The sequence below is a fragment of the Pleurodeles waltl genome, chromosome 3_1, assembly GCF_031143425.1.
Source record: "Pleurodeles waltl isolate 20211129_DDA chromosome 3_1, aPleWal1.hap1.20221129, whole genome shotgun sequence".
NCBI classification, from domain to species: Eukaryota; Metazoa; Chordata; class Amphibia; order Caudata; family Salamandridae; genus Pleurodeles; species Pleurodeles waltl.
In genome coordinates this window covers 1883634040-1883659150 of record NC_090440.1, presented here as the reverse complement: position 1 = coordinate 1883659150, position 25111 = coordinate 1883634040, and the positions used below count along the sequence as shown (strand labels likewise).

Genomic DNA, 25111 nt, shown 5'->3' with positions numbered 1-25111 from the left:
GTCTCACGCTTCTGGCGGGGAGTTGCAGGGGTCTTTAAATCTGCTACTTGAAACAAATTTGCAGTTCTTTTGGAACAGTGCCGCTGTCCTCGGGAGTTTCTTGGTCTCTTGGAAGTAGGGCAGTCCTCTGAGGATTCAGAGGTCGCTGGTCCTGGAGAAAGCGTCGCTGGAGCAGGGTTCTTTGGAAGGCAGGAGACAGGCCGGTAGGACTGGGGCCAAAGCAGTTGGTGTCTTCTTTCTTCTTCTGCAGGGGTTTTCAGCTCAGCAGTCTTCTTCTTCGGTAAGTTGCAGGAATCTAAATTCTTAGGTTCAGGGGAGCCCTTAAATACTAAATTTAAGGGCGTGTTTAGGTCTGGGGGGTTAGTAGCCAATGGCTACTAGCCCTGAGGGTGGGTACACCCTCTTTGTGCCTCCTCCCAAGGGGAGGGGGTCACATCCCTAATCCTATTGGGGAATCCTCCATCTGCAAGATGGAGGATTTCTAAAAGTTAGAGTCACTTCAGCTCAGGACACCTTAGGGGCTGTCCTGACTGGCCAGTGACTCCTCCTTGTTTTTCTCATTATTTTCTCCGGCCTTGCCGCCAAAAGTGGGGGCCGTGGCCGGAAGGGGCGGGCAACTCCACTAGCTGGAGTGTCCTGCGGTGCTGGCACAAAGGGGTGAGCCTTTGAGGCTCATCGCCAGGTGTGACAGCTCCTGCCTGGGGGAGGTGTTAGCATCTCCACCCAGTGCAGGCTTTGTTACTGGCCTCAGAGTGACAAAGGCACTCTCCCAATGGGGCCAGCAACATGTCTCGGTTGTGGCAGGCTGCTGGAACTAGTCAGCCTACACAGATAGTCGGTTAAGGTTTCAGGGGGCACCTCTAAGGTGCCCTCTGGGGTGTATTTTACAATAAAATGTACACTGGCATCAGTGTGCATTTATTGTGCTGAGAAGTTTGATACCAAACGTCCCAGTTTTCAGTGTAGCCATTATGGTGCTGTGGAGTTCGTGTAAAACAGACTCCCAGACCATATACTCTTATGGCTACCCTGCACTTACAATGTCTAAGGTATTGCTTAGACACTGTAGGGGCACAGTGCTCATGCACTGGTGCCCTCACCTAGGGTATAGTGCACCCTGCCTTAGGGCTGTAAGGCCTACTAGAGGGGTGACTTATCTATACCTGCATAGGCAGTGAGAGGCTGGCATGGCACCCTGAGGGGAGTGCCATGTCGACTTACTCGTTTTGTTCTCACCAGCACACACAAGCTGGCAAGCAGTGTGTCTGTGCTGAGTGAGGGGTCTCCAGGGTGGCATAAGACATGCTGCAGCCCTTAGAGACCTTCCTTGGCATGAGGGCCCTTGGTACCAGGGGTACCACTTACAAGGGACTTATCTGGATGCCAGGGTGTGCCAATTGTGGAATCAAAAGTACAGGTTAGGGAAAGAACACTGGTGCTGGGGCCTGGTTAGCAGGCCTCAGCACACTTTCAATTCAAAACATAGCATCAGCAAAGGCAAAAAGTCAGGGGGTAACCATGCCAAGGAGGCATTTCCTTACACATAGTCCACTATGTCTTGTTTAGGCTCATGAAGAGGTCTCTCCCAGCCTTCTTTAACAAGAGCTAATGGTCCCCTTACAAGGTGGCCAAACAGAAGTTCAAAGGGTGAGAACCCTACTCCCTTCTGAGGCACCTCTCTGTAAGCGAAGAGCAGACATGGCAAGAGGACATCCCATCTCCTTTTGAGTTTTTCTGGGAGCCCCATGATAATGCCCTTTAATGTTATGTTGAATCTCTCAACAAGGCCATTAGTTTGTGGATGATAGGGTGTAGTGAATTTATAAGTCACTCCACACTCATTCCACATGTGTTTCAGGTATGCTGACATGAAGTTGGTACCTCTGTCAGACACCACCCTCCTTAGGGAATCCCACTCTGGTAAAGATACCAATGAGGGCCTTGGCTACTGCAGTGGCAGTAGTCGACCTAAGGGGAATACCTTCAGGATACCTAGTAGCATGATCCACTACTACCAGGATGTACATATTTCCTGAGGCTGTGGGAGGTTCAAGTGGACCCACTATGTCCACAACCACTCTTTCAAAGGGGACCCCCACCACTGGAAGTGGAATGAGGGGGGCCTTTGGATGTCCACCTGTCTTACCACTGGCTTGACAGGTGGTACAGGAGACACAAAACTCCTTAACTTTCTGGGACATGTTGGGCCAGTAGAAGTGGTTGACTAATCTCTCCCACGTCTTGGTTTGTCCCAAATGCCCAGCAAGGGGAATATCATGGGCTAAGGCCAGAATAAACTCTCTGAACTCCTGAGGCACTACCACTCTCCTAGTGGCACCAGGTTTGGGATCTCTTGCCTCAGTGTACAGGAGTCCATCTTCCCAATAAACCCTGTGTGTTCCAGTTTTCTTGCCATTGGACTCTTCAGCAGCTTGCTGCCTAAGGCCTTCAAGAGAGGGACAGGTTTCTTGCCCCTTACACAACTGCTCCCTTGAGGGTCCCCCTGGGCCTAAGAGCTCAACCTGATAAGGTTCCAACTCCATAGGCTCAGTTCCCTCAGAGGGTAGAACTTCTTCCTGAGAAGAGAGGTTCTCTTTTTGGTGTTGTGTTGCAGCTGGTTTCCCAGCTGGCTTTCCTTTTCTCTTGGTAGGCTGGGCCCTTTTTCCAGACTCCAGCTCTACTTTTTCACCCTGTGCCTTGCACTGTGCCCTTGTCTTGACACACACCAGTTCAGGGATACCCAGCATGGCTGCATGGGTTTTAAGTTCTACCTCAGCCCATGCTGAGGACTCCAGGTCATTTCCAAGCAAACAGTCTACTGGGATATTTGAGGAGACCACCACCTGTTTCAGGCCATTGACCCCTCCCCACTCTAAAGTTACCATAGCCATGGGATGTACTTTAGTTTGATTGTCAGCATTGGTGACTGGATAAGTTTGTCCAGCCAGGTATTGACCAGGGGAAACCAGTTTCTCTGTCACCATGGTGACACTGGCACCTGTATCCCTCAGGCCTTCTACACTTGTCCCATTAATTAAGAGCTGCTGCCTGTATTTTTGCATGTTAGGAGGCCAGGCAGCCAGTGTGGCTAAATCCACCCCAACCTCAGAGACTAATGTAGCTTCAGTGTGACACCTGATTTGCTCTGGGCACACTGTTGATCCCACTTGGAGACTAGCCATTCCAGTTTTAGCTGGAGTGGAGTTAGAAGTGGTTGTTTTCTTGGGACAGGCCTTGTCTCCAGTTTGGTGTCCAGTCTGATTACAGCTACGACACCAGGCCTTTTTGGGATCAAAGTTTTTACCCTTGTACCCAAAATTGGTTTGTGAAGAGGCTCTGGGCCCACCGTCCTGTGCAGGTTTTTGGAAGACTCTTTACTATTTTTGTTTTTGGATGTCTCAACACCTTTCCCCTGGGGAGGCTTTGTGACCCCTTTCTTTTGGTCACCCCCTGTGGAAGTCTTGGTCACCCTAGTCTTGACCCAATGGTCCGCCTTCTTTCCCAATTCTTGGGGAGAAATTGGTCCTAGGTCTACCAGATGCTGATACAGTTTATCATTGAAACAATTACTTAACAGATGTTCTTTCACAAATAAATTGTACAGCCCATCATAATCATTTACACCACTGCCTTGAATCCAACCATCCAGTGTTTTCACTGAGTAGTCTACAAAATCAACCCAGGTCTGGCTCGAGGATTTTTGAGCCCCCCTGAATCTAATCCTATACTCCTCAGTGGAGAATCCAAAGCCCTCAATCAGGGTACCCTTCATGAGGTCATAAGATTCTGCATCTTTTCCAGAGAGTGTGAAGAGTCTATCCCTACACTTTCCAGTGAACATTTCCCACAGGAGAGCACCCCAGTGAGATCTGTTCACTTTTCTGGTTACACAAGCCCTCTCAAAAGCTGTGAACCATTTGGTGAGGTCATCACCATCTTCATATTTAGTTACAATCCCTTTAGGGATTTTCAACATGTCAGGAGAATCTCTGACCCTAGTTATGTTGCTGCCACCATTGATGGGTCCTAGGCCCATGTCTTGTCTTTCCCTTTCTATGGCTAGGATCTGTCTTTCCAAAGCCAATCTTTTGGCCATCCTGGCTAACCGGATGTCCGCTTCACTGGGATTATCCTCAGTGATTTCAGAGAGGTTGGTCCCTCCTGTGAGGGAAACAGCATCTCTGACTATTATGTTTGGAGACAGGGCTTGAGAGGCCCTGTTCTCCCTAGTTAGGACTGATAGGTGGGAATTTTCCTCCAAGTCACTATCTTCATCCTCTGTGTTGCCATCCTCAGAGGGGTTGGCCTTTTCAAACTCTGCCAAAAGCTCCTGGAGCTGTAGTTTGGAAGGTCTGGGGCCCATTGCTATTTTCTTTATTTTACAGAGTGACCTTAGCTCCCTCATCTTAAGATGGAGGTAAGGGGTGGTGTCGAGTTCCACCACATTCATATCTGTACTAGACATTATGTTTCTAAAAGTTGGAATACTTTTTAAGAATCTAAAACTAGTTCTAGGTTCTAATTCAAACTTTCACAAAACTTTTAAACTCTAAAAGAAATGCTAACAGGGACTAACACAAGGCCCTAGCAGGACTTTTAAAAATTTAGAAAAATAGTTCAAAATGCAAAAATCAATTTCTAATGACAATTTTTGGAATTTGTCGTGTGATCAGGTATTGGCTGAGTAGTCCAGCAAATGCAAAGTCTTGTACCCCACCGCTGATCCACCAATGTAGGAAGTTGGCTCTGTATGCACTATTTCAAAGTAAGGAATAGTATGCACAGAGTCCAAGGGTTCCCCTTAGAGGTAAGATAGTGGCAAAAAGAGATAATACTAATGCTCTATTTTGTGGTAGTGTGGTCGAGCAGTAGGCTTATCAAAGGAGTAGTGTTAAGCATTTGTTGTACATACACACAGACAATAAATGAGGAACACACACTCAGAGACAATTCCAGCCAATAGGTTTTTGTATAGAAAAATATCTGTTCTTAGTTTATTTTAAGAACTACAGGTTCAAATTCTACATGTAATATCTCATTTGAAAGGTATTGCAGGTAAGTACTTTAGGAACTTTGAATAATCACAATAGCATATATACTTTTTACATAAAACACATTTAGCTGTTTTAAAAGTGGACACAGTGCAATTTTCACAGTTCCTGAGGGAGGTAAAGTAATGTTAGTTCTTGCAGGTAAGTAAACCACCTACGGGGTTCAAATTGGGGTCCACGGTAGCCCACCGTTGGGGGTTCAGAGCAACCCCAAAGTCACCACACCAGCAGCTCCGGGCCGGTCAGGTGCAGAGGTCAAAGAGGTGCCCAAAACACATAGGCTTCAATGGAGGTAAGGGGGTGCCCCGGTTCCAGTCTGCCAGCAGGTAAGTACCCGCGTCTTCGGAGGGCTGACAAGTGGGGTTTTGTAGGGCACCGGGGGGGACACAAGTCAGCACAAACAGTACACCCTCAGCAGCGCGGGGGCGGCCGGGTGCAGTGTGCAAACACGCGTCGGGTTTCCAATTGTTTTCAATGAGAGATCAAGGGGTCTCTTCAGCGGTGCAGGCAGGCAAGGGGGGGGCTCCTCGGGGTAGCCACCACCTGGGCAAGGGAGAGGGCCTCCTGAGGGTCACTCCTGCACTGGAGTTCCGATCCTTCAGGTCCTGGGGGCTGCGGGTGCAGGGTCTTTTCCAGGCGTTGGGATTTCAGAGTCTGGCAGACGCGGTCAGGGGGAGCCTCTGGATTCCCTCTGCAGGCGTCGCTGTGGGGGCTCAGGGGGGACAACTTTGGTTACTCACAGTGTTGGAGTCGCCGGAGGGTCCTCCCTGTAGCGTTGTTTCTTCACCAGTCGAGTCGGGGTCGCCGGGTGCAGTGTTGCAAGTCTCACGCTTCTTGCGGGGATTGCAGGGGTCCTCTGGATACAAAGTTGCAGTCTTTGTTGAACAGGGCCGCTGTTCTCGGGAGTTTCTTGGTCTCTTAGAAGCAGGGCAGTCCTCTGAGGATTCAGGGGTCGCTGGTCCTGGGGAAAGCGTCGCTGGAGCAGTTTTCTTCTGAAGGCAGGAGACTGGCCGGTAGGACTGGGGCCAAAGCAGTTGGTGTCTTCTTTCTTCTTCTGCAGGGGTTTTTCAGCTCAGCAGTCCTCTTCTTCTGTAAGTTGCAGGAATCTAAATTCTTAGGTTCAGGGAAGCCCTTAAATACTAAATTTAAGGGCGTGTTTATGTCTGGGGGTTAGTAGCCAATGGCTACTAGCCCTGAGGGTGGGTACACCCTCTTTGTGCCTCCTCCCAAGGGGAGGGGGTCACATTCCTATCCCTATTGGGGGAATCCTCCATCTGCAAGATGGAGGATTTCTAAAAGTTAGAGTCACTTCAGCTCAGGACACCTTAGGGGCTGTCCTGACTGGCCAGTGACGACTCCTTGTTATTCTCATTATTTCCTCCGGCCTTGCCGCCAAAAGTGGGGCCGTGGCCGGAGGGGGCGGGCAACTCCACTAGCTGGAGTGCCCTGTGGTGCTGGAACAAAGGGGGTGAGCCTTTGAGGCTCACCGCCAGGTGTTACAGCTCCTGCCTGGGGGAGGTGTTAGCATCTCCACCCAGTGCAGGCTTTGTTACTGGCCTCAGAGTGACAAAGGCACTCTCCCCATGGGGCCAGCAACATGTCTCGAGTGTGGCAGGCTGCTAAAAACCAGCCTACACAGGTAGTTGGTTAAGGTTTCAGGGGGCACCTCTAAGGTGCCCTCTGGGGTGTATTTTACAATAAAATGTACACTGGCATCAGTGTGCATTTATTGTGCTGAGAAGTTTGATACCAAACTTCCCAGTTTTCAGTGTAGCCATTATGGTGTTGTGGAGTTCGTGTTTGACAGACTCCCAGACCATATACTCTTATGGCTACCCTGCACTTACAATGTCTAAGGTTTTGCTTAGACACTGTAGGGGCATAGTGCTCATGCACCTATGCCCTCACCTGTGGTACAGTGCACCCTGCCCTAGGGCTGTAAGGCCTGCTAGAGGGGTGACTTATCTATGCCATAGGCAGTGCGAGGTTGGCATGGCACTCTGAGGGGAGTGCCATGTCGACTTACTCGTTTTTGTCCTCACCAGCATACACAAGCTGGCAAGCAGTGTGTCTGTGCTGAGTGAGGGGTCCCCAGGGTGGCATAAGATATGCTGCAGCCCTTACAGACCTTCCCTGGCATCAGGGCCCTTGGTACCAGGGGTACCAGTTACAAGGGACTTACCTGGTTGCCAGGGTGTGCCAATTGTGGATACAAAAGTACAGGTTAGGGAAAGAACACTGGTGCTGGTGCCTGGTTAGCAGGCCTCAGCACACTTTCAATTCAAAACATAGCATCAGCAAAGGCAAAAAGTCAGGGGGTAACCATGCCAAGGAGGCATTTCCTTACACTTACTAACGTATTATAAAATAATTTTGTGCATGCTATCCAATTAGAAATATGTCTTACAACAAAGCTATAAAAATAACCATTTTGTGACAAAAACAAAGCGTTGAACACAAAGACGAGATTCCTCACTGTAGTGAATCTTGCAAGATTCCTTCACAAGCAAGTCACGATAACCGAAATTAATGATTGAAGTCAAAAAGAGAGTCTTCCTTTCGGCATTCTTCGCTGCTATTTAAAATAATTTTATATAAATCAATTCACGTTCCACCACAATAACGTACAGTGCAGAGGTGAATCATTGGTGTCAATCAGGAAAGGATGCGAAGCACTTTTCACAGGATTGGAAGGGCTCCTGGAGCGGTAATACTGCACTCAGAAATCCCCAAACCATAGTGTGCAGGAGTTTTTGAGTATGGTACTACTGCACGGTTTGTCACATTTCCCTATGCATTCGAGAATTACCACAGAGGTCACGGTTTACAGAGTTTTCTGCACTTTAATCCTGTGTTCTGAGCAGTTTTATAGGAACAAATGACTACGTGTCTTCTGAAAACTAGGCTGCAGCAATATGACATGCAATTAAATCGGATGTCTCAGAAGATACTAGTTTCCACCCAAATCTGGAATTCTGAGAAACTTCAAATGAGGGCCCAAATGTCATTTATTTGTAATCAAGTAGGGTCTAATGCATCTTCTGCTAATTGATCGGTTCCCTCCTGGCCTGTCCTTTCGAAGCCGCAGGGGAAAGGAACTGGAACAAATGCTTGCGCACAGAAAGGTATAGTCTTGGGACATGTTTGCATAAGATGCTCATCCTGCAGATGCGCCCCCCAGCTCCTTTATCTCAGCAGTCCTGTTCTCTTCAAAGGGCTGGGATAGAGTGATGGAAGGTAGACATGGGTCAGTAAGGCATGTGGGGGTGGGGGGGGGGGGGGGCGGGTGACATTCTAGCTTGACTGAGTGACTGTACTTCCCTGCCCACTTCAATTTTTTCCTGCCATCCTTTATGTTTTCACCCATCTGATATGTTCACCTGAGGGCCCACAAGAGGTGGTCTTGGATTAGCTTGATGTCTGACAATAAAGCTCAGGCTTTACTGGTAATGGAATGCAACAAAAGTGTATCCACAAATGCACCGTCTAGGCAATGAAGTGACTGGCTGCTGGTAACAGTTGATTTTAGCTGTACAGTCAAATACTATGTTACTTGTATTCCTGGAGTGAAGACTGGTCTATCACCTTCAAATCCATCCATTGCCCCTAAATGGCCGTGTGATAGCCTCTAGTGTATATGTTATGTTGTTTTACATGTTTTGTGAATGGGGTCATGACAGTATGTGATTCTGCCTCGGTGGTGTTTCCCTTCTAAGTTGCCTTTATTCTCAAAGTGCAGTACAACATATAAATCATATTTTCTTGGGTGCATGGCTGAAAACCTTACCCACCTATAATTCTGTGGCAGAATGTATGTTACTTCCATGCTTTATCCACTGTAGCGAAAATCCTGCCTTGCACCATACCCGGTGTTGGATGCAGCCTGCCAACCAGGAGCAATTAGCTGATGCTGTCTGTGCCTGTAGGAAGTTGGCTCTGTATAAACTATTTTAAAGTAAGAAATAGTGTGCATAGAGTCCAAGGGTTCCCCTTAGATGTAAGATAGTGGAAACATTTGATAATTCTAATGCTCTATTTTGTGGTAATGTGGTCGAGCAGTAGGCTTATCAGAGGGTAGTGTTAAGCATTTGTTGTACACACACAGGCAATAAATGAGGAACACACACTCAAAGACTTAACTCCAGGCCAATAGTTTTTATATAGAAAAATATATTTTCTTAATTTATTTTAGAACCACAAGATTCAGGATTTGAAGTAAATACATGAAAATGCAAGGTACTCCACATAGGTAAGTAAGGAACTTTGAATAAAAGCAATATCATATACAGTATTTGTTAAAATGGCAATAAGCTATTTTAAAAGTGGACAAAGTGCAAAAATCAACAGTTCCTGGGGGAGGTAAGTAAAGGTTAGATTGTGAGGTAAGTAAGACACTTACAAGTCTCAGTTCCTGGGCATAGGCAGCCCACCGTTGGGGGTTCAAGGCAACCCCAAAGTTTCCACACCAGCAGGTCAGGGCTGGTCAGGTGCAGAGGTCAAAGAGGTGCCCAAAACACATAGGCGCCTATGGAGAACAGGGGTGCTCCGGTTCCAGTCTGTCAGCAGATAAGTACCCGCGTCCTCGGGGGCAGACCAGGGGGGTTTTGAGGAGCACTGGGGGGGGGACACAAGTAGGCACACAAAACACACCCTCAGCGGCACAGGGGCGGCCAGATGCAGTGTGCAAAGCAGGCGTCGTGTTTTAGATAGGAAACAATTGAGGGACCCGGGGGTCACTAGTGGTGCAGGCAGGCACAGGGGAGGGGCTTCTCGGGACAGCCACCACCTGGGCTCGGCAGACGGTCGCCTGGGGTCACTCCTGCACTGAGGTTCGGTTCCTTCAGGTCATGGGGGCTACGGGGGCAGTGCTTGGTCCAGGCGTCGGGTCCCTTGTTACAGGCAGTCGTGGTCAGGGCCTCTGGATTCTCTGCAGGCGTCGCTGTAGGGGACCGGGGGGGGGGGATCATCTCGGGCTACTCACAGGGTCGCAGTCGCCGGGGAGTCCTCCCTGTGGTGGTGTTTCTCTGGATCTCGAGCCGGGGCGTCGGGTGCAGAGTGTGAAGTCTCACGCTTCCGGCAGAAAGAGTGAATTCTTTGGAAGTTGTTTCTTTGTAGCAAAGATGTAGCTGTTTTTGAGCAAAGCCGCTGCTCACTCGAGTTTCTTGGTCCTGGGGGTCAGGGCAGTCCTCCGAGGCTTCAGAGGTCGCTGGTCTCTGTTGGATGAGTCACTGGTTGCAGGTTTTCGAATCAGGAGACAGGCCGGTAGGGCTGGGGTCAAAGCAGTTGTCGTCTTCCGTCTTCTCTGCTTGCTTGTAGGTCAGCAGTCCTTCTTGTTTCTTCAGGTTGCAGGAATCTGATTTCCTGGGTTCTGGGGTCCTCCTAAATACTAAATTGAGGGGTGTGTTTAGGTCTGGGAGGGCAATAGCCAATGCCTACTGTTCTGGAGGGTGGCTACACCCTCTTTGTGCCTCCTTCCTGTGGGGAGGGGAGCACATCCCTAATCCTATTGGGAGAATCCTCCAAAACTAAGATGGAGGATTTCTAAAAGGCAGGGGTCACCTCAGCTCAGGGCACCTTAGGGGCTGTCCTAACTAGTGGGTGACTCCTCCTTGTTTTTCTAATTATCTCCTCCAGCCTTGCCGCCAAAAGTGGGGGCAGTGGCCGGAGAAGCGGGCATCTCCACTAGCTGGGATGCCCTGGGGCGCTGTAACAAAGGGGGTGAGCCTTTGAGGCTCACTGCCAGGTGTTACAGTTCCTGCAGGGGGAGGTGTGAAGCACCTCCACCCAGTGCAGGTTTTTGTTGCTGGCCACAGAGTGACAAAGGCACTCTCCCCATGTGGCCAGCAACTCGTCTGGTTGTGGCAGGCTGGCAGAAACTGGTCACACTAGAAGTTGAGTTGGTATTCAGGGGGCATCTCTAAGATGCCCTATGGGTGTATGTTACACACTGGCATCAGTATGCATTTATTGTGCTGAGAAGTTTGATACCAAACTTCCCAGATTTCAGTGTAGCCATTATGGAACTGTGGAGTTCGTGTTTGACAAACTCCCAGACCATATACTCTTATGGCTACCCTGCACTTACAATGTCTAAGGTTTTGCTTAGACACTGTAGGGGCATAGTGCTCATGCACATATGCCCTTACCTGTGGTATAGTGCACCCTGCCTTAGGGCTATAGGGCCTGCTAGAGGGGTGACTTACCTATGCCACAGGCAGTGTGAGGTTGGCATGGCACTCTGAGGGGAGTGCCATGTCGACTTAGTCATTTTCTCCCCACCAGCACACACAAGTTGTGAGGCAGTGTGCATGTGCTGAGTGAGGGGTCCCCAGGGTGGCATAAGACATGCTGCAGCCCTTAGAGACCTTCCCTGGCATCAGGGCCCTTGGTACCAGGGGGACCAGTTACAAGGGACTTATCTGAGTGCCAGGGTTGTGCCAATTGTGGAAACAAAGGTACAGTTTAGGGAAAGAACACTGGTGCTGGGGCCTGGTTAGCAGGGTCCCAGCACACTTTCAATCAAAACTTAGCATCAGCAAAGGCAAAAAGTTAGGGGGTAACCATGCCAAGGAGGCATTTCCTTACAGAGCCCAAATGTATATAACACCTGCAGTTATCTGGAACAGAGTGCCTGAACTGACTGAATAGCCCAGGAATACAGACAAGGAAGACTTCTTCCCGACTGGCGGACTACTCTGAATTTTGAAATAAGCTTGTACTTCAGTCAACTCCAGCAGTCGATGTGGGTGTCAATTGTCTGGGGTGAGCCTGCCTTCAGAAGCCAGTCATCATGGTAGGGGAAGACAGACTCCGGACTTCAAAAGGTGTGCTGCACCCATGCCACCACTTCCGTGAACACCCGAGGGGCACTGGGAAGGACCAAGGGGTGCACAACAAGCTAAAAATGCTCATGGTCCACTGTTAACCGCAGGTAAAACCTGTGGGCCTGCAGTATAGGAATGTGGAAATAAAGAGGCCTGCAGATCCAACACTACCATCCACCTTCCAGGATTGAGGGTGTCCTTTCCACCCTTCTTTGGCACCAGAAAAGAGTGGAACTAGCCACCAAGCCTACTTCTGATACAGGCACTCCCTCAAAGGATCCTCTGGCGAGCATGGTCTGTACTTCCTGCTGCTAAAGGGACGAGTGGCCGCTGTCAGCAATTCTGAGAATGGTAGAAGGTGCAGCAGTGTGGCTAGAAATGGTACGACATAGCCAGGGCCAATGGAATTATGTAATTCTTCAGCCACAGATTTTTTTTTATTTAGAATTATGGGTATGCCCTTATTTGCCACATAATTCATACTCTGCAGATTTTAACAAACAAAAGTGTTTAGAGCTCAAATGGAACAAAAGTTACTAAAAATGCCCTTCGCAAAGGTTAACTGGTTATCTTTCCGTTGCTTATTTCTAGATTCAGTTGGTATTAACATGTGAAAGAAGTACAGAATAATGAAGCAATATTATCAAAAATGTGCTCCAATACGCCACATATTTTGCCTTTTCTTGCCCAATTAGTTAGTAAACCCGGATGCATAATTTGGTGCTCCCCTGCATTCCAGTGACCCTGCGCATAGCCTCGCTGGACAATTTGAAGGACCCACTTGTCTGAAGTGACTGGTTGCCACCCTGGCAGAGACTGATGGATGCTGCTTCCGTCAGAGTGGCAGTAAGCCAATAAGGACACACTAACCGGGGGGGGCTGTGGGCCCTGGTGTCTTCACAGTGCTCGAGTCTACCTAATTTCCAAAAAGCCAGGAGCCATTCAAGGGCAGATCCAGAACGCTAGCTTGGAAGTCACCAGAGAAGCCTCTAGACAGCATGTAAGCATGTCTGCAAAGGGGCTCCAATGGCATCCACGTCTCTGACTTAAGTATCGGTAGGCCTCAGGCCACACCCAATTGTGACCTTTGTAGCATCACAACCTCCTTGTATGACCTGCATTAAAGTGGATTGCACATCATCAAGGACTACTTGAAGGATTTGTGCCACAAACAGCAATAGCTACCCAAAAGGCAGCTGCTGCTGACTGAATGAAGTGAAAGTCATAGGTTTCCCAAATGTCTCAATCCATTTAGATTCCCTATTTGGTGGTGTAGTAGGAAAGCAGTTGGGATTAACCCCGCTTGCCGGAGCTTGCACGACAAGGATCTCAGTGAGGTTCTGAGTTAACCAGTCTAGGTCACACGGGGCAGGGCAGGAACTTCCATAGTGAGCAGCATAGGTAAAAGTATCTCACTCGCCCTTTGCTTGATCATTGTGAAAGAGGCACTCTTCTGGTGAAGGGCCAGCAGGAGAGCTCAGGCATGGGTCTGGTGAAGTGTAGAGTCCACTGGCACCCTAGAGGTCCTCATAGACGTTTTCCTCAGTATATGGGTGAGGAAACCCATCCCAAGCGTCAAAAGCATTGTTATCTGAGTCAGTGCCAAACAAGAATAAGTGCCTGTCCAAGCGACAAGGTCAATGAGTCAGAATCAGAGGCATTAGTCACAGGCTGCAGCAGAGTTCGGTGTCAATGGGCCATGCTCTGGTGTATGTTGCAGCGTCAGACAGAAGATGGCAATGGAGCTGGTGCCGAACCTGTATCGGGTCCAGAGGGCCCAGCTGGTGCCTAGGTCAGACCTGCTGCAGATGCCCAGTGGGAAGGCCAAAGAGACAAAGCATGGGCTCACAAAACTTCTTAATTTGTTGAAGAGACTACCTTGGTCGTGGAAACTCGGGCTGCCAAGAAACAAGGGTTGGAATAGGAACAGAGGATCGACTTCAGGTGTGAGACTGGGAGGCATTGTTATGCCCTTGTGCCTTCTCTGGAGATTGAGAGTGGCGGTAAGGGGCCAAGTTCCACATGGACTTCTTCAGCTTCTTTTAGGTCTTGCTCAAAGACTTCGACACAATGAAGGTCTGCCATGGGACGACTTTGGGAACAGGACTTTTACTTCGACTGGTGATGGCATGGAGTTTTTCGGTGCTTCACAATGCAGAGCTTTGTTTTCCATTCCCGAATGGCCTTAGAGTATGTTAAGGCACATTCAATGCAGGCCTCGGAGATATGATCCAAACTAAGGCACCACAGGCAAACCTGTCACAGATATTTGTTTGTGGATTAAACCATATAGTTTTGGTGGATGATATTGTACTTGCACACTGATAGGTAAGAAACTTTTTGAAAAGAAAAATGGCCTCAACACTATGAGGGCGGAAAGACAGGAACTGATACTAGGGCGCATGGGTGGCACCTGTTTACAACTTCACATGTAAATTCCTGAGCGGAACATTGTCGTCGCACAGCCATGACGCCACCTACCGGTACACAGGAGGACTACTGTAAATGTAATCACTAAATTGGTAATAAAGAACAAGCAGATTTTATACTAGTGCACTAAATATAGTGACATTCCCATCAGACTACTGTCTATATTGAACAAGCATTTGGAAAGTCAATAGGTCTCGCCTATGGAAGAGCTAATGCTGCCTTGGGCAAAGTGCTTTAGCCATGTTGTTCACCTGCATGGCTGCTGTTCAGCAAGGCTAAAAGTTACTGGCATAGAGGAGAGTGGCGCGAAGTGTTGTATAGTGGAATGGCGAAGAGCGGATCAAAGTATTGCAGAGTGGGGTGGAAGAGAGTTGTGTACTGGAGTGGTATAGTGTGGAATCGCATAGGCTGGGATACACTGGAGTGGCAGAGTAGAATGTACTGGTGTAGAGAGCATTGGTGTAGAGTGCATTGGTGTAGAGTGCATTGGTGTAGAGTATAGCGGTGTAGAAAGCAGTCACACTGAGTGCAGTGGCATTGAATTCAGCGGTGTACAAGGCAGCGTTGTAGATTAGAGTGGGGCATAGTAGAGTGCAGTGGTGGAGTGGAGTGGTGCACAGAATGCAGTGGCGTGGAGAGGTGCATAGAAGAGTTCAGTGGTGTGGAGAGGTGCAGAATGGAGTGACGTAGAGTTGAGTGATGCAGTAGGCAGTGGTGCAGAGTAGTGTTGAGTGGCAGAGTGCAGTGGCAAAAGTGCAGAGAGTCGAGTGTCACAAAGTTCAGTGGCGTAGAGTAGCATGGAGTGATGCAGAGTATATTGCCAAAGAGTGCAGTGGCATAGAGTGAAGTTTAGTAGACTTCAGTGGCAGATAGTGCAGGGCTGCAAAGTAGAGTGTCAGAGTGCAAAGTTCAGTTGTGCAGAGTGCACTGGCGTAGGAAGCAATGGTTAGGAGTAGAATGGCACAGAGAGGAGTGGAGCAGAGTGGCACAGAGTGCAGTGACGTAGAGTAGATTGCTTCATAGTAGAGTAAAGTGTCGTAGAGAGAAGCACTGCAGGGTAGAGTGCAGTTGGGTAGAGTGGCACAGAGTAAGGGTGTGTAGAGTGCAGTGGCAGAGAATTCAGTGGAGCAGAGTACATTAGAGTGGTATACAGTGGACTGGGGTAGCGTGCAGGGGCATAGAGTAGAGGATCAGAGTACAGTGCACTGCCGTAGAGTCTACTGCCATAGAGTGCAGTGTTGCAGAGTGGCGTAGAGCACAGTGGCGCAGAATGGAGTAGTGGAGAGTAGATTGGTGTGGCCTAAACTGGAGTAATGTAGAGTGCAGAGCCGAAGAGTGCAGTGGTGTGGTGAAGAGTGCACAGGCATGGAGCCGAGTGGTACAGGGTAAAGAGGAGTAGCGTGAAGTGGCACAGAGTGCAATGGTATGGATTGGTGTAAAGATGAGTGGCGCAGAGTGGCGTATTCATGGTGCAGTAGCACACTGCCATCACAGACAACACATTTTAAATTGAAATGACCATTACATTTGCACAGACATACAGTTTTACTAATAAAACTATACAGTGCACAGACAAAACTTCAGAAATAAATGTGCTTCATTTGTGCATTCATAATTCTGATATTCTCTGTAATACTTACACAGTTAATTTTAACGTTGTTGCATGCTAAAGCTTTCCTATCCCACGTGCCCGGCAAGGTTGTCATTTAAATCCTCTCACTTTGAAGTTAAAAGAAAGAAAAGCAAAGAAGCGCCCTTGGAAGACAGCACCTGGCTTTTAGCCTCGATCTCTGAATGAACAGCATGGCGAGATATGAACAAGATTTAAAGGCCTGTTAACAGAAAGTGAGTTTGTGGAAGAATACCAAAACACAGTTTAGGCAAGAGGAGGGATGAAATGAACATGGGGAGCCTAAAAAAATAAAGTAAGCAAATGGAAAGCCAGAAAGTGTGAGTTATAAAGGCAATGGTAATCAACGAGTCGAATGCATCCCTAGGTCAACTTTCTGAAAGTTCCCGAGAGGTCTTTAGCATACCAGCCAGCTGGGCTGTCTGGTAGGTTGTGACCTAAATAAAAAAAAAAAAAGGGAGAGGGGGTCCTAACTATTATTTGCAGGTTAAACTTTTCTTTAGAGTAACTTCATTACTCTCAGACTGGAGGACAAGGAATATGTTATTGGTCAGACCTCCATCCGGAAGAACGTGTTTAGTCACCTAATGGCAACCCACACGCTTCCTGCCAAAGCAAAATATACCCAGAACTTTCTGGATAAACTTTTTATATAAGCTGACTGATGTGGCCCTTTTTCCACACTCTCTTTTGTCCTCAATTGCTGCTGCTTCAATGAAGAGCTTAAGAAAGGGAAAGAGCCATTTCGCAGAAAATTATGAAGTTTCCTTTAAATTGACTGAATTACTCTTAGGAACTTTAAAAAACATAAAAATCATCCACAAATTGGATACTTTTTTATTACTGATCTAAGCTGGCAAGGTGTGCATATGCAAAGAACTGAGTGTGGTGCAGGACATTTGCATGTGTAGTCTACAGGTGCACAAAGCTGTGTATTTTAACAGCTATAAAAGCAGTTTTCTATTTGACCACTTAGTGGTCTTAAACGAAGTGAGAGTGCCTACTGAAAAAACAACACAGGCTATGGGAACAATCTTGAGATGCTGGCTTCATGATGCACATTTGGAAGCAACTGAGTAAGACGCATAGTACACTTAGATAAAATAGGATGGCAAGATCAAAAGTAGGTAAATGGCTGACAGGTAATATCAACTGTTTTCCATTTGGAATTATGATCCGTAAATAACTAAATTGAGAATGTTTTTCCTGTTTTAGGTCATACTGCAATACTTACTCCTCTTCCCCAGTACCATTTAAAACAGCAACAGCAATCACCCATCAAACACAATGCAGGTCAACTATTCCTGCCTCCAGTTTGCAGAAACCTCTAGGGAGAAGGCATCAGTTAAATTTCCTGCCCAGAACCATTCCTGGGAACGCTCACTAAAAATGGGCTTAGTGCAGTGTTTTTTTACTCTCCATTTCAAAGTGTTTGCTATGGTAATTTCAGTGCAAAATTCCAATTTGGCTCTGCTGCCCACTGTAACTCCCTTCCTCTTCTAAAGGTCAAACATACATAAAAATAATGGGTTTTGAAAGGTTTCATGCAGATCTGTCACTAAGAACCAACGTTAAATGCAATACAAATTATATTTTCTATGGTTGCTTTGTTCCAAGTACTAGATAGTAACTGGGGTACTAGATAGTAACTGGGGTACTAGATAGTAACTGAGGCACAAGATAGCAGGCCATTATTGTTTTTCAGTGTATGAAAAAGCAAAGTATGGATTGTGCTTACGCCTGGGGCTGACAGCAACACAGACGTTAAACCCACCTTAGTGTACGTTTGGCAAAGGATGAACAAATATGCATAATGATTTGTAGCCCTTAAATTATGTTTGGAGGTGCCATTGGCGAAATGGGCATTTCCTACTTCTCTGGGAATCGACCAACCCTTCTTTGAGACTGATGTGCCTACTCTCCAGAGATCCAGTCTCGCAGTAATTCCTTCCCCAAAATGAGGGCTGAGAATTTCACAGATCTCCTAAACAGTGGAGCAACATTTTTAAGTCAAATCACATTCGTAGTTCAGATTCTAATTCGGAGGTCCTTGGACATCTGTACATTTCAGAACCGTTCCTGTCTAAACTGCAAAAAAGGTTTTCCTGCACTTTTAGCAAAGTTCTCCAAAAATAATGGGCAGAATTACATCAAATGCTAAAAGCACATAGAAGTCAGTTTAGTGTTGCTCTGACCATCATCAATCTTGCAGCTGTGACAAAACAACACAATGAGAAACAAAATGACAAATCCGCCCATCTTTTCCCACCTTAAGCATTTCTAAATATCAAAAGTGAAGAATGAAAAACATTGACTAACCATATCCAATAATATTCATCAGTGGCCAAGATTGATGGTTCTTATCCACCATTACTCAAATTAAAACAATGCAAAAACAACAACAGAGCACTCTGACTCTGGTCAATAAGTATCCCGCAACTGCAAAGGGAGCCCCAATTTCAAAAGCACAAGCGGACAATACAGATGCTGTTAGTAGCTAATTAAATGCACATAGCTTAACTGTAATTACAGAGGTTCTATCACCACCACTTAGATATAAATAGGTCCACATAAAGTTCTGACATTTAAGACTATGCTTACGATAGTACTGGAACATAGTAAACAAATGTAGCTAATAATTTCAAACTGTTCCCAACGTAGTCTTTATTCCCCTCATTATATTCCTGACTGACACATACCACTCCAGCTACTCGGGTAAGAACATCCTCCCAGGATGTCTGGATCAACTGCCCCTTTTCATTTCTAACCATGGGCTGGGTCAGTCTCTGGCGTTTCAACCCATCATAAGCAAACCTGTACAAAAGAAAGAACAAGCATAAACAAAAATGGTAACGCCATCTACAGTAATGCACCAACAGAAAAGACTTGGGACACTTCTTGAAACCATTATCTCATTGGTTAGCAGAAAATAATCATGGATTATCAATTAAGATAATCACAATAGAGATTTGTCATATATCGAAAATTTTACATACCCAGTAAGCATCTGTTCGTGGCATCAAGTGCTGTAGATTCACATGCTCTGCATACTCCTGCCCTCCAGTTGTGGGTCCCACATGGTGCAAGTTGTTTTTCTTCGAAGAAACGTTTCAAGTCACTGGATCGAGTGAATCCTCCTCTCAGTGACAGTGCGCTTGGGCATCAAATTCTTTGTTAAATTGTTTTCCAGCAGAACGGTGAGAAAAGGAGTGTAGAGGAACTATTGAGAAAGATGTCCAGGCAAATGTAACTACATATGTACAAATATATACACATAAAAGGGAAATGGAACGGCCACAGGCATCTGGGGAGGAGGGAAGGAGCATGTGAATCTACAGCAGTACCTGCCACGAACAGATGCTTACTGGGTAAGTAACATTTTTCGTTTGATGGCATATGTGGCTGTAGATACACATGCTCTGCATAGATTGTAAAGCAGTCCCTCTATAAAAACATTGTTAACCTGTGGGAGTTACAGTCGACTGGAAAAGTGTTTGTAACACAGCCTGATCTACATTGGCTTGCTGATGTGGTAGAACATCCACACAGCAATGTTTTGTAAATGCATGTGGTGTAGACCATGTAGCTTCTCTACAAATGCCAGCTAGAGGGATGAGTACAAGGAAAGCCATAGTAGCACCTTTATTCCTAGTAGAATGTGCTCTAGGAGTAACAGGTAACTGTCTCTTTGCTTTCACATAGCAAGTTTGCATGCACTTAATCTAGCTATGCTGTTTTTGATATTGAACTGCCACTGGTGAGGTAGTGAAAAGGCTCTTTGGTTCTGTCAGTGTAAAACAGGAGTGCTCTTTTAACATCTACAGTGTGGAGAGCTCTTTCCACAACAGAGTTGGGCTGCGGAAAGAAGACTGGTAGCTCAATGGATTGGTTTATATGGAATTGTGAAACCACTTTAGAAAGCAACTTTGGCTTTGTGCGAAGGACCACCTGGTCTCTCTAAATTTGGAACAAGGATTATTCCAAGGTTAGGGCCTGGAGCTCACTGACAGCCTGAGTGATGTGATGGCAACTAAGAAAGCCACCTTCCGAAAAAGGTATTGAAGAGGACATGAATGAAGTGGCTCAAAAGGAGGGGTCTATGAGCCTGGCAAACACAATTATGAGGTTCCAAGATGATGCAGAAGGCACCCTGGGTGTAATGATCCTTTTAAGGCCTTCCATGAAAGCATAAATTACTGGGATTCTGAACAAAGAACTATGTTTTCTGTAGAAATGCAGCTATAGCTGGGAGGTGGAGGCGAAAGAAAGTGTAAGCTAAATTTGCTTTTTGTAAAAGGAGCAAATAACAAACGATGCCTTGAACAGTAGCTTTAATAGGGCCAATACGTTTGGGTTGGCAGTAGCAAACAACGTTTCCATTTTGCAGTATAACATGCTCTAGATGTGGGTCTGCAAACTTCTCTGAGAATGTCCATACATTCCACCGGCAATCCTAAGCAACCAAGCTCTATGACTTCAGGAGCCTTATCGCAAGGTTGCATGACCTGGGGTCTGGATGTCTGATTTGTCCTTGATTTTTGAGTAAGAAGGTCCAGTCTGTTGGGAAGCTTCTTGTGGGGAACTACTGATAGGTCCAGAAATGTAGTGAACCATGGCTAACGCGTCTAAGTGGGAGTTACAAGAATCATGGTGAGAGAAGTTTGCCTGATCCTCCAAACCAGAAATGGAATGAAAGGGAGAGGTGGAAAAGCGTAAGCAAATATTACTGACCATTTCATCCATAGAGCGTTGCCTTTGGACAGAGGGTGTGGGTGCCTGGAGGCAACGCTTGGACATTTTGCGTTTTCTGCTGTGGCAAAAAAGTCCATCTGAGGAGCTCCTTACTTTGCGAAGTATGTTTGAAGGACTTGCGTGGGGAGATCCCATTTGTGGACTTGTTGCTCAGAGGACAAACCCCCTCTGCACCTTGAGACCCTTACATGGGAGTAGCTGTGCTTTATAAACCTTGATTTGATTTTGCTAGATCCGGGATACTCTGCCACCTGGTGAAAGTGGTGGTTGAGAGCCCACTTCCATATTGTTTATGAGAGTTGTGACAATATGACACAGTGTTCAAACCCACCGCGTTTCTGTAGATAATACATGGCTGTCATGTTGTCCATGCGGACTAAGACAACCTTGTGAGACAGGCGATGAAAAAATACTTTCAGAGCTAGAAACACTGCCTGAAGCTCGAGGTAATTGTAATTGATATGCAGGTATTGGTGACTGAGATTTCAGAAGCCCTGTACTGTGAGGTCTCAAAGGTGAGCACTCCAACTCGTCAGTGATGTGGTCACAATGACCTGAGACGCAGGGTCCAAAAAGGCTGCCCTTCCAACGGGTTGGTAGTGTTCCATCATTGCAGATAGCATTGAGTATGGAGGTCAAACAACACTAGATATTCCAGGTGACCATGTGACTGGGACCACCGACGAAACAGATACTGCTGTAGGGCACACATGTGAAGTCTGGAATATGGAATGATGGCAATGCAGTACACGCCATCTTCCCAAACAGGTGCATAATAGCCCTGACTGGGTATGTGCGCTGAAACTGAGGGAGAAGAGACTGAATGTAGGAAGCTGGCTCTGTATATACTATATCAAAATGAGATACAGTGTGCAGAGAGTCCAGGGATTCCCCAGAGGCTTAACAGAGGCTAAACTAGCTAATACTAATGCTCTCTATTGTGGTAGAGTGGTCGAGCAGTTAGGTTTATCAGAGGGTAGTGCAAAGTATTTGTTGTACACACACAGGCAATAAATGAGGCACACACTCAAAGACTTAACTCCAGGCCAATTGGCTTTTATAGAAAAATATGTTCTGTTACTTTACTTCTAGAACCACAAGATTCAGTTTGAAGGTAAGTACTTTTGCAATTAAGTATTCAACATAGATATCAATGTAACTTTGTTTCACTTTAGCAAGTTAAACAGTTTTGAGAAAACAGAGTGTAGGAAGTTGGCTCTGTATGTGCTATTTCAAAGTAAGGAATAGCATGCACAGAGTCCAAGGGTTCCCCTTAGAGGTAAGATAGTGGCAAAAAGAGATAATACTAATGCTCTATTTTGTGGTAGTGTGGTCGAGCAGTAGGCTTACCCAAGGAGTAGTGTTAAGCATTTGTTGTACCTACACATAGACAATAAATGAGGTACACACACTCAGAGACAAATCCAGCCAATAGGTTTTTGTATAGAAAAATATATTTTCTTAGTTTATTTTAAGAACCACAGGTTCAAATTCTACATGTAATATCTCATTCGAAAGGTATTGCAGGTAAGTACTTTAGGAACTTCAAATCATCAAAATTGCATGTATACTTTTCAAGTTATTCACAAATAGCTGTTTTAAAAGTGGACACTTAGTGCAATTTTCACAGTTCCTAGGGGAGGTAAGTATTTGTTAGGTTAACCAGGTAAGTAAGACACTTACAGGGCTCAGTTCTTGGTCCAAGGTAGCCCACCGTTGGGGGTTCAGAGCAACCCCAAAGTCACCACACCAGCAGCTCAGGGCCGGTCAGGTGCAGAGTTCAAAGTGGTGCCCAAAACACATAGGCTAGAATGGAGAGAAGGGGGTGCCCCGGTTCCGGTCTACTTGCAGGTAAGTACCCGCGTCTTCGGAGGGCAGACCAGGGGGGTTTTGTAGGGCACCGGGGGGGACACAAGCCCACACAGAAATTTCACCCTCAGCGGCGCGGGGGCGGCCGGGTGCAGTGTAGAAACAAGCGTCGGGTTCGCAATGTTAGTCTATGAGAGATCTCGGGATCTCTTCAGCGCTGCAGGCAGGCAAGGGGGGGGTTCCTCGGGGAAACCTCCACTTGGGCAAGGGAGAGGGACTCCTGGGGGTCACTTCTCCAGTGAAAGTCCGGTCCTTCAGGTCCTGGGGGCTGCGGGTGCAGGGTCTCTCCCAGGTGTCGGGACTTTGGATTCAAAGAGTCGCGGTCAGGGGAAGCCTCGGGATTCCCTCTGCAGGCGGCGCTGTGGGGGCTCAGGGGGGACAGGTTTTGGTACTCACAGTATCAGAGTAGTCCTGGGGTCCCTCCTGAGGTGTCGGTTCTCCACCAGCCGGGTCGGGGTCGCCGGGTGCAGTGTTGCAAGTCTCACGCTTCTTGCGGGGAGCTTGCAGGGTTCTTTAAAGCTGCTGGAAACAAAGTTGCAGCTTTTCTTGGAGCAGGTCCGCTGTCCTCGGGAGTTTCTTGTCTTTTCGAAGCAGGGGCAGTCCTCAGAGGATGTCGAGGTCGCTGGTCCCTTTGGAAGGCATCGCTGGAGCAGGATCTTTGGAAGGCAGGAGACAGGCCGATGAGTTTCTGGAGCCAAGGCAGTTGTCGTCTTCTGGTCTTCCGCTGCAGGGGTTTTCAGCTGGGCAGTCCTTCTTCTTGTAGTTGCAGGAATCTAATTTTCTAGGGTTCAGGGTAGCCCTTAAATACTAAATTTAAGGGCGTGTTTAGGTCTGGGGGGTTAGTAGCCAATGGCTACTAGCCCTGAGGGTGGGTACACCCTCTTTGTGCCTCCTCCCAAGGGGAGGGGGTCACAATCCTAACCCTATTGGGGGAATCCTCCATCTGCAAGATGGAGGATTTCTAAAAGTTAGAGTCACTTCAGCTCAGGACACCTTAGGGGCTGTCCTGACTGGCCAGTGACTCCTCCTTGTTTTTCTCATTATTTTCTCCGGCCTTGCCGCCAAAAGTGGGGCCTGGCCGGAGGGGGCGGGCAACTCCACTAGCTGGGTTGGCACAAAGGAGGTGAGCCTTTGAGGCTCACCGCCAGGTGTGACAATTCCTGCCTGGGGGAGGTGTTAGCATCTCCACCCAGTGCAGGCTTTGTTACTGGCCTCAGAGTGACAAAGGCACTCTCCCCATGGGGCCAGCAACATGTCTCGGTTTGTGGCAGGCTGCTAAAACTAGTCAGCCTACACAGATAGTCGGTTAAGTTTCAGGGGGCACCTCTAAGGTGCCCTCTGGGGTGTATTTTACAATAAAATGTACACTGGCATCAGTGTGCATTTATTGTGCTGAGAAGTTTGATACCAAACTTCCCAGTTTTCAGTGTAGCCATTATGGTGCTGTGGAGTTCGTGTTTGACAAACTCCCAGACCATATACTCTTATGGCTACCCTGCACTTACAATGTCTAAGGTTTTGTTTAGACACTGTAGGGGTACCATGCTCATGCACTGGTACCCTCACCTATGGTATAGTGCACCCTGCCTTAGGGCTGTAAGGCCTGCTAGAGGGGTGTCTTACCTATACTGCATAGGCAGTGAGAGGCTGGCATTGCACCCTGAGGGGAGTGCCATGTCGACTTACTCGTTTTGTCCTCACTAGCACACACAAGCTGGCAAGCAGGGTGTCTGTGCTGAGTGAGAGGTCTCCAGGGTGGCATAAGACATGCTGCAACACTTAGAGACCTTCCTTGGCATCAGGGCCCTTGGTACTAGAAGTACCAGTTACAAGGGACTTATCTGGATGCCAGGGTCTGCCAATTGTGGATACAAAAGTACAGGTTAGGGAAAGAACACTGGTGCTGGGGCCTGGTTAGCAGGCCTCAGCACACTTTCAATTGTAAACATAGCATCAGCAAAGGCAAAAAGTCAGGGGGCAACCATGCCAAGGAGGCATTTCCTTACACAACCCCCCCCCAAACGAAAGAGGATGAGACTAACCTTTCCCAAGAGAGTCTTCATTTTCTAAGTGGAAGAACCTGGAAAGGCCATCTGCATTGGCATGGGCAGTCCCAGGTCTGTGTTCCACTATAAAGTCCATTCCCTGTAGGGAGATGGACCACCTCAACAGTTTAGGATTTTCACCTTTCATTTGCATCAGCCATTTGAGAGGTCTGTGGTCAGTTTGAACTAGGAAGTGAGTCCCAAAGAGGTATGGTCTCAGCTTCTTCAGGGACCAAACCACAGCAAAGGCCTCCCTCTCAATGGCACTCCAACGCTGCTCCCTGGGGAGTAACCTCCTGCTAATGAAAGCAACAGGCTGGTCAAGGCCATCATCATTTGTTTGGGACAAAACTGCCCCTATCCCATGTTCAGAGGCAACAGTCTGCACAATGAACTGCTTAGAATAATCTGGAGCTTTTAGAACTGGTGCTGAGCACATTGCTTGTTTCAGGGTGTCAAAGGCCTGTTGGCATTCCACAGTCCAGTTCACTTTCTTGGGCATTTTCTTGG

At 47.3% G+C, this 25111-nt stretch overlaps 1 protein-coding gene across 3 annotated transcripts in view; it reads right to left on the bottom strand.

Moving 5' to 3' along the window:
• The window catches only part of NDUFS1 (NADH:ubiquinone oxidoreductase core subunit S1), a 490208-nt gene that overhangs the window by 262084 nt on the left and 203013 nt on the right, over positions 1-25111 (bottom strand). For all 3 annotated transcript variants that reach the window (XM_069225983.1, XM_069225982.1, XM_069225981.1), the window contains one exon: positions 18635-18749. In XM_069225983.1, coding sequence (XP_069082084.1) covers positions 18635-18749 — 115 coding nt within the window. The remainder of the gene's footprint in view (positions 1-18634; positions 18750-25111) is intronic.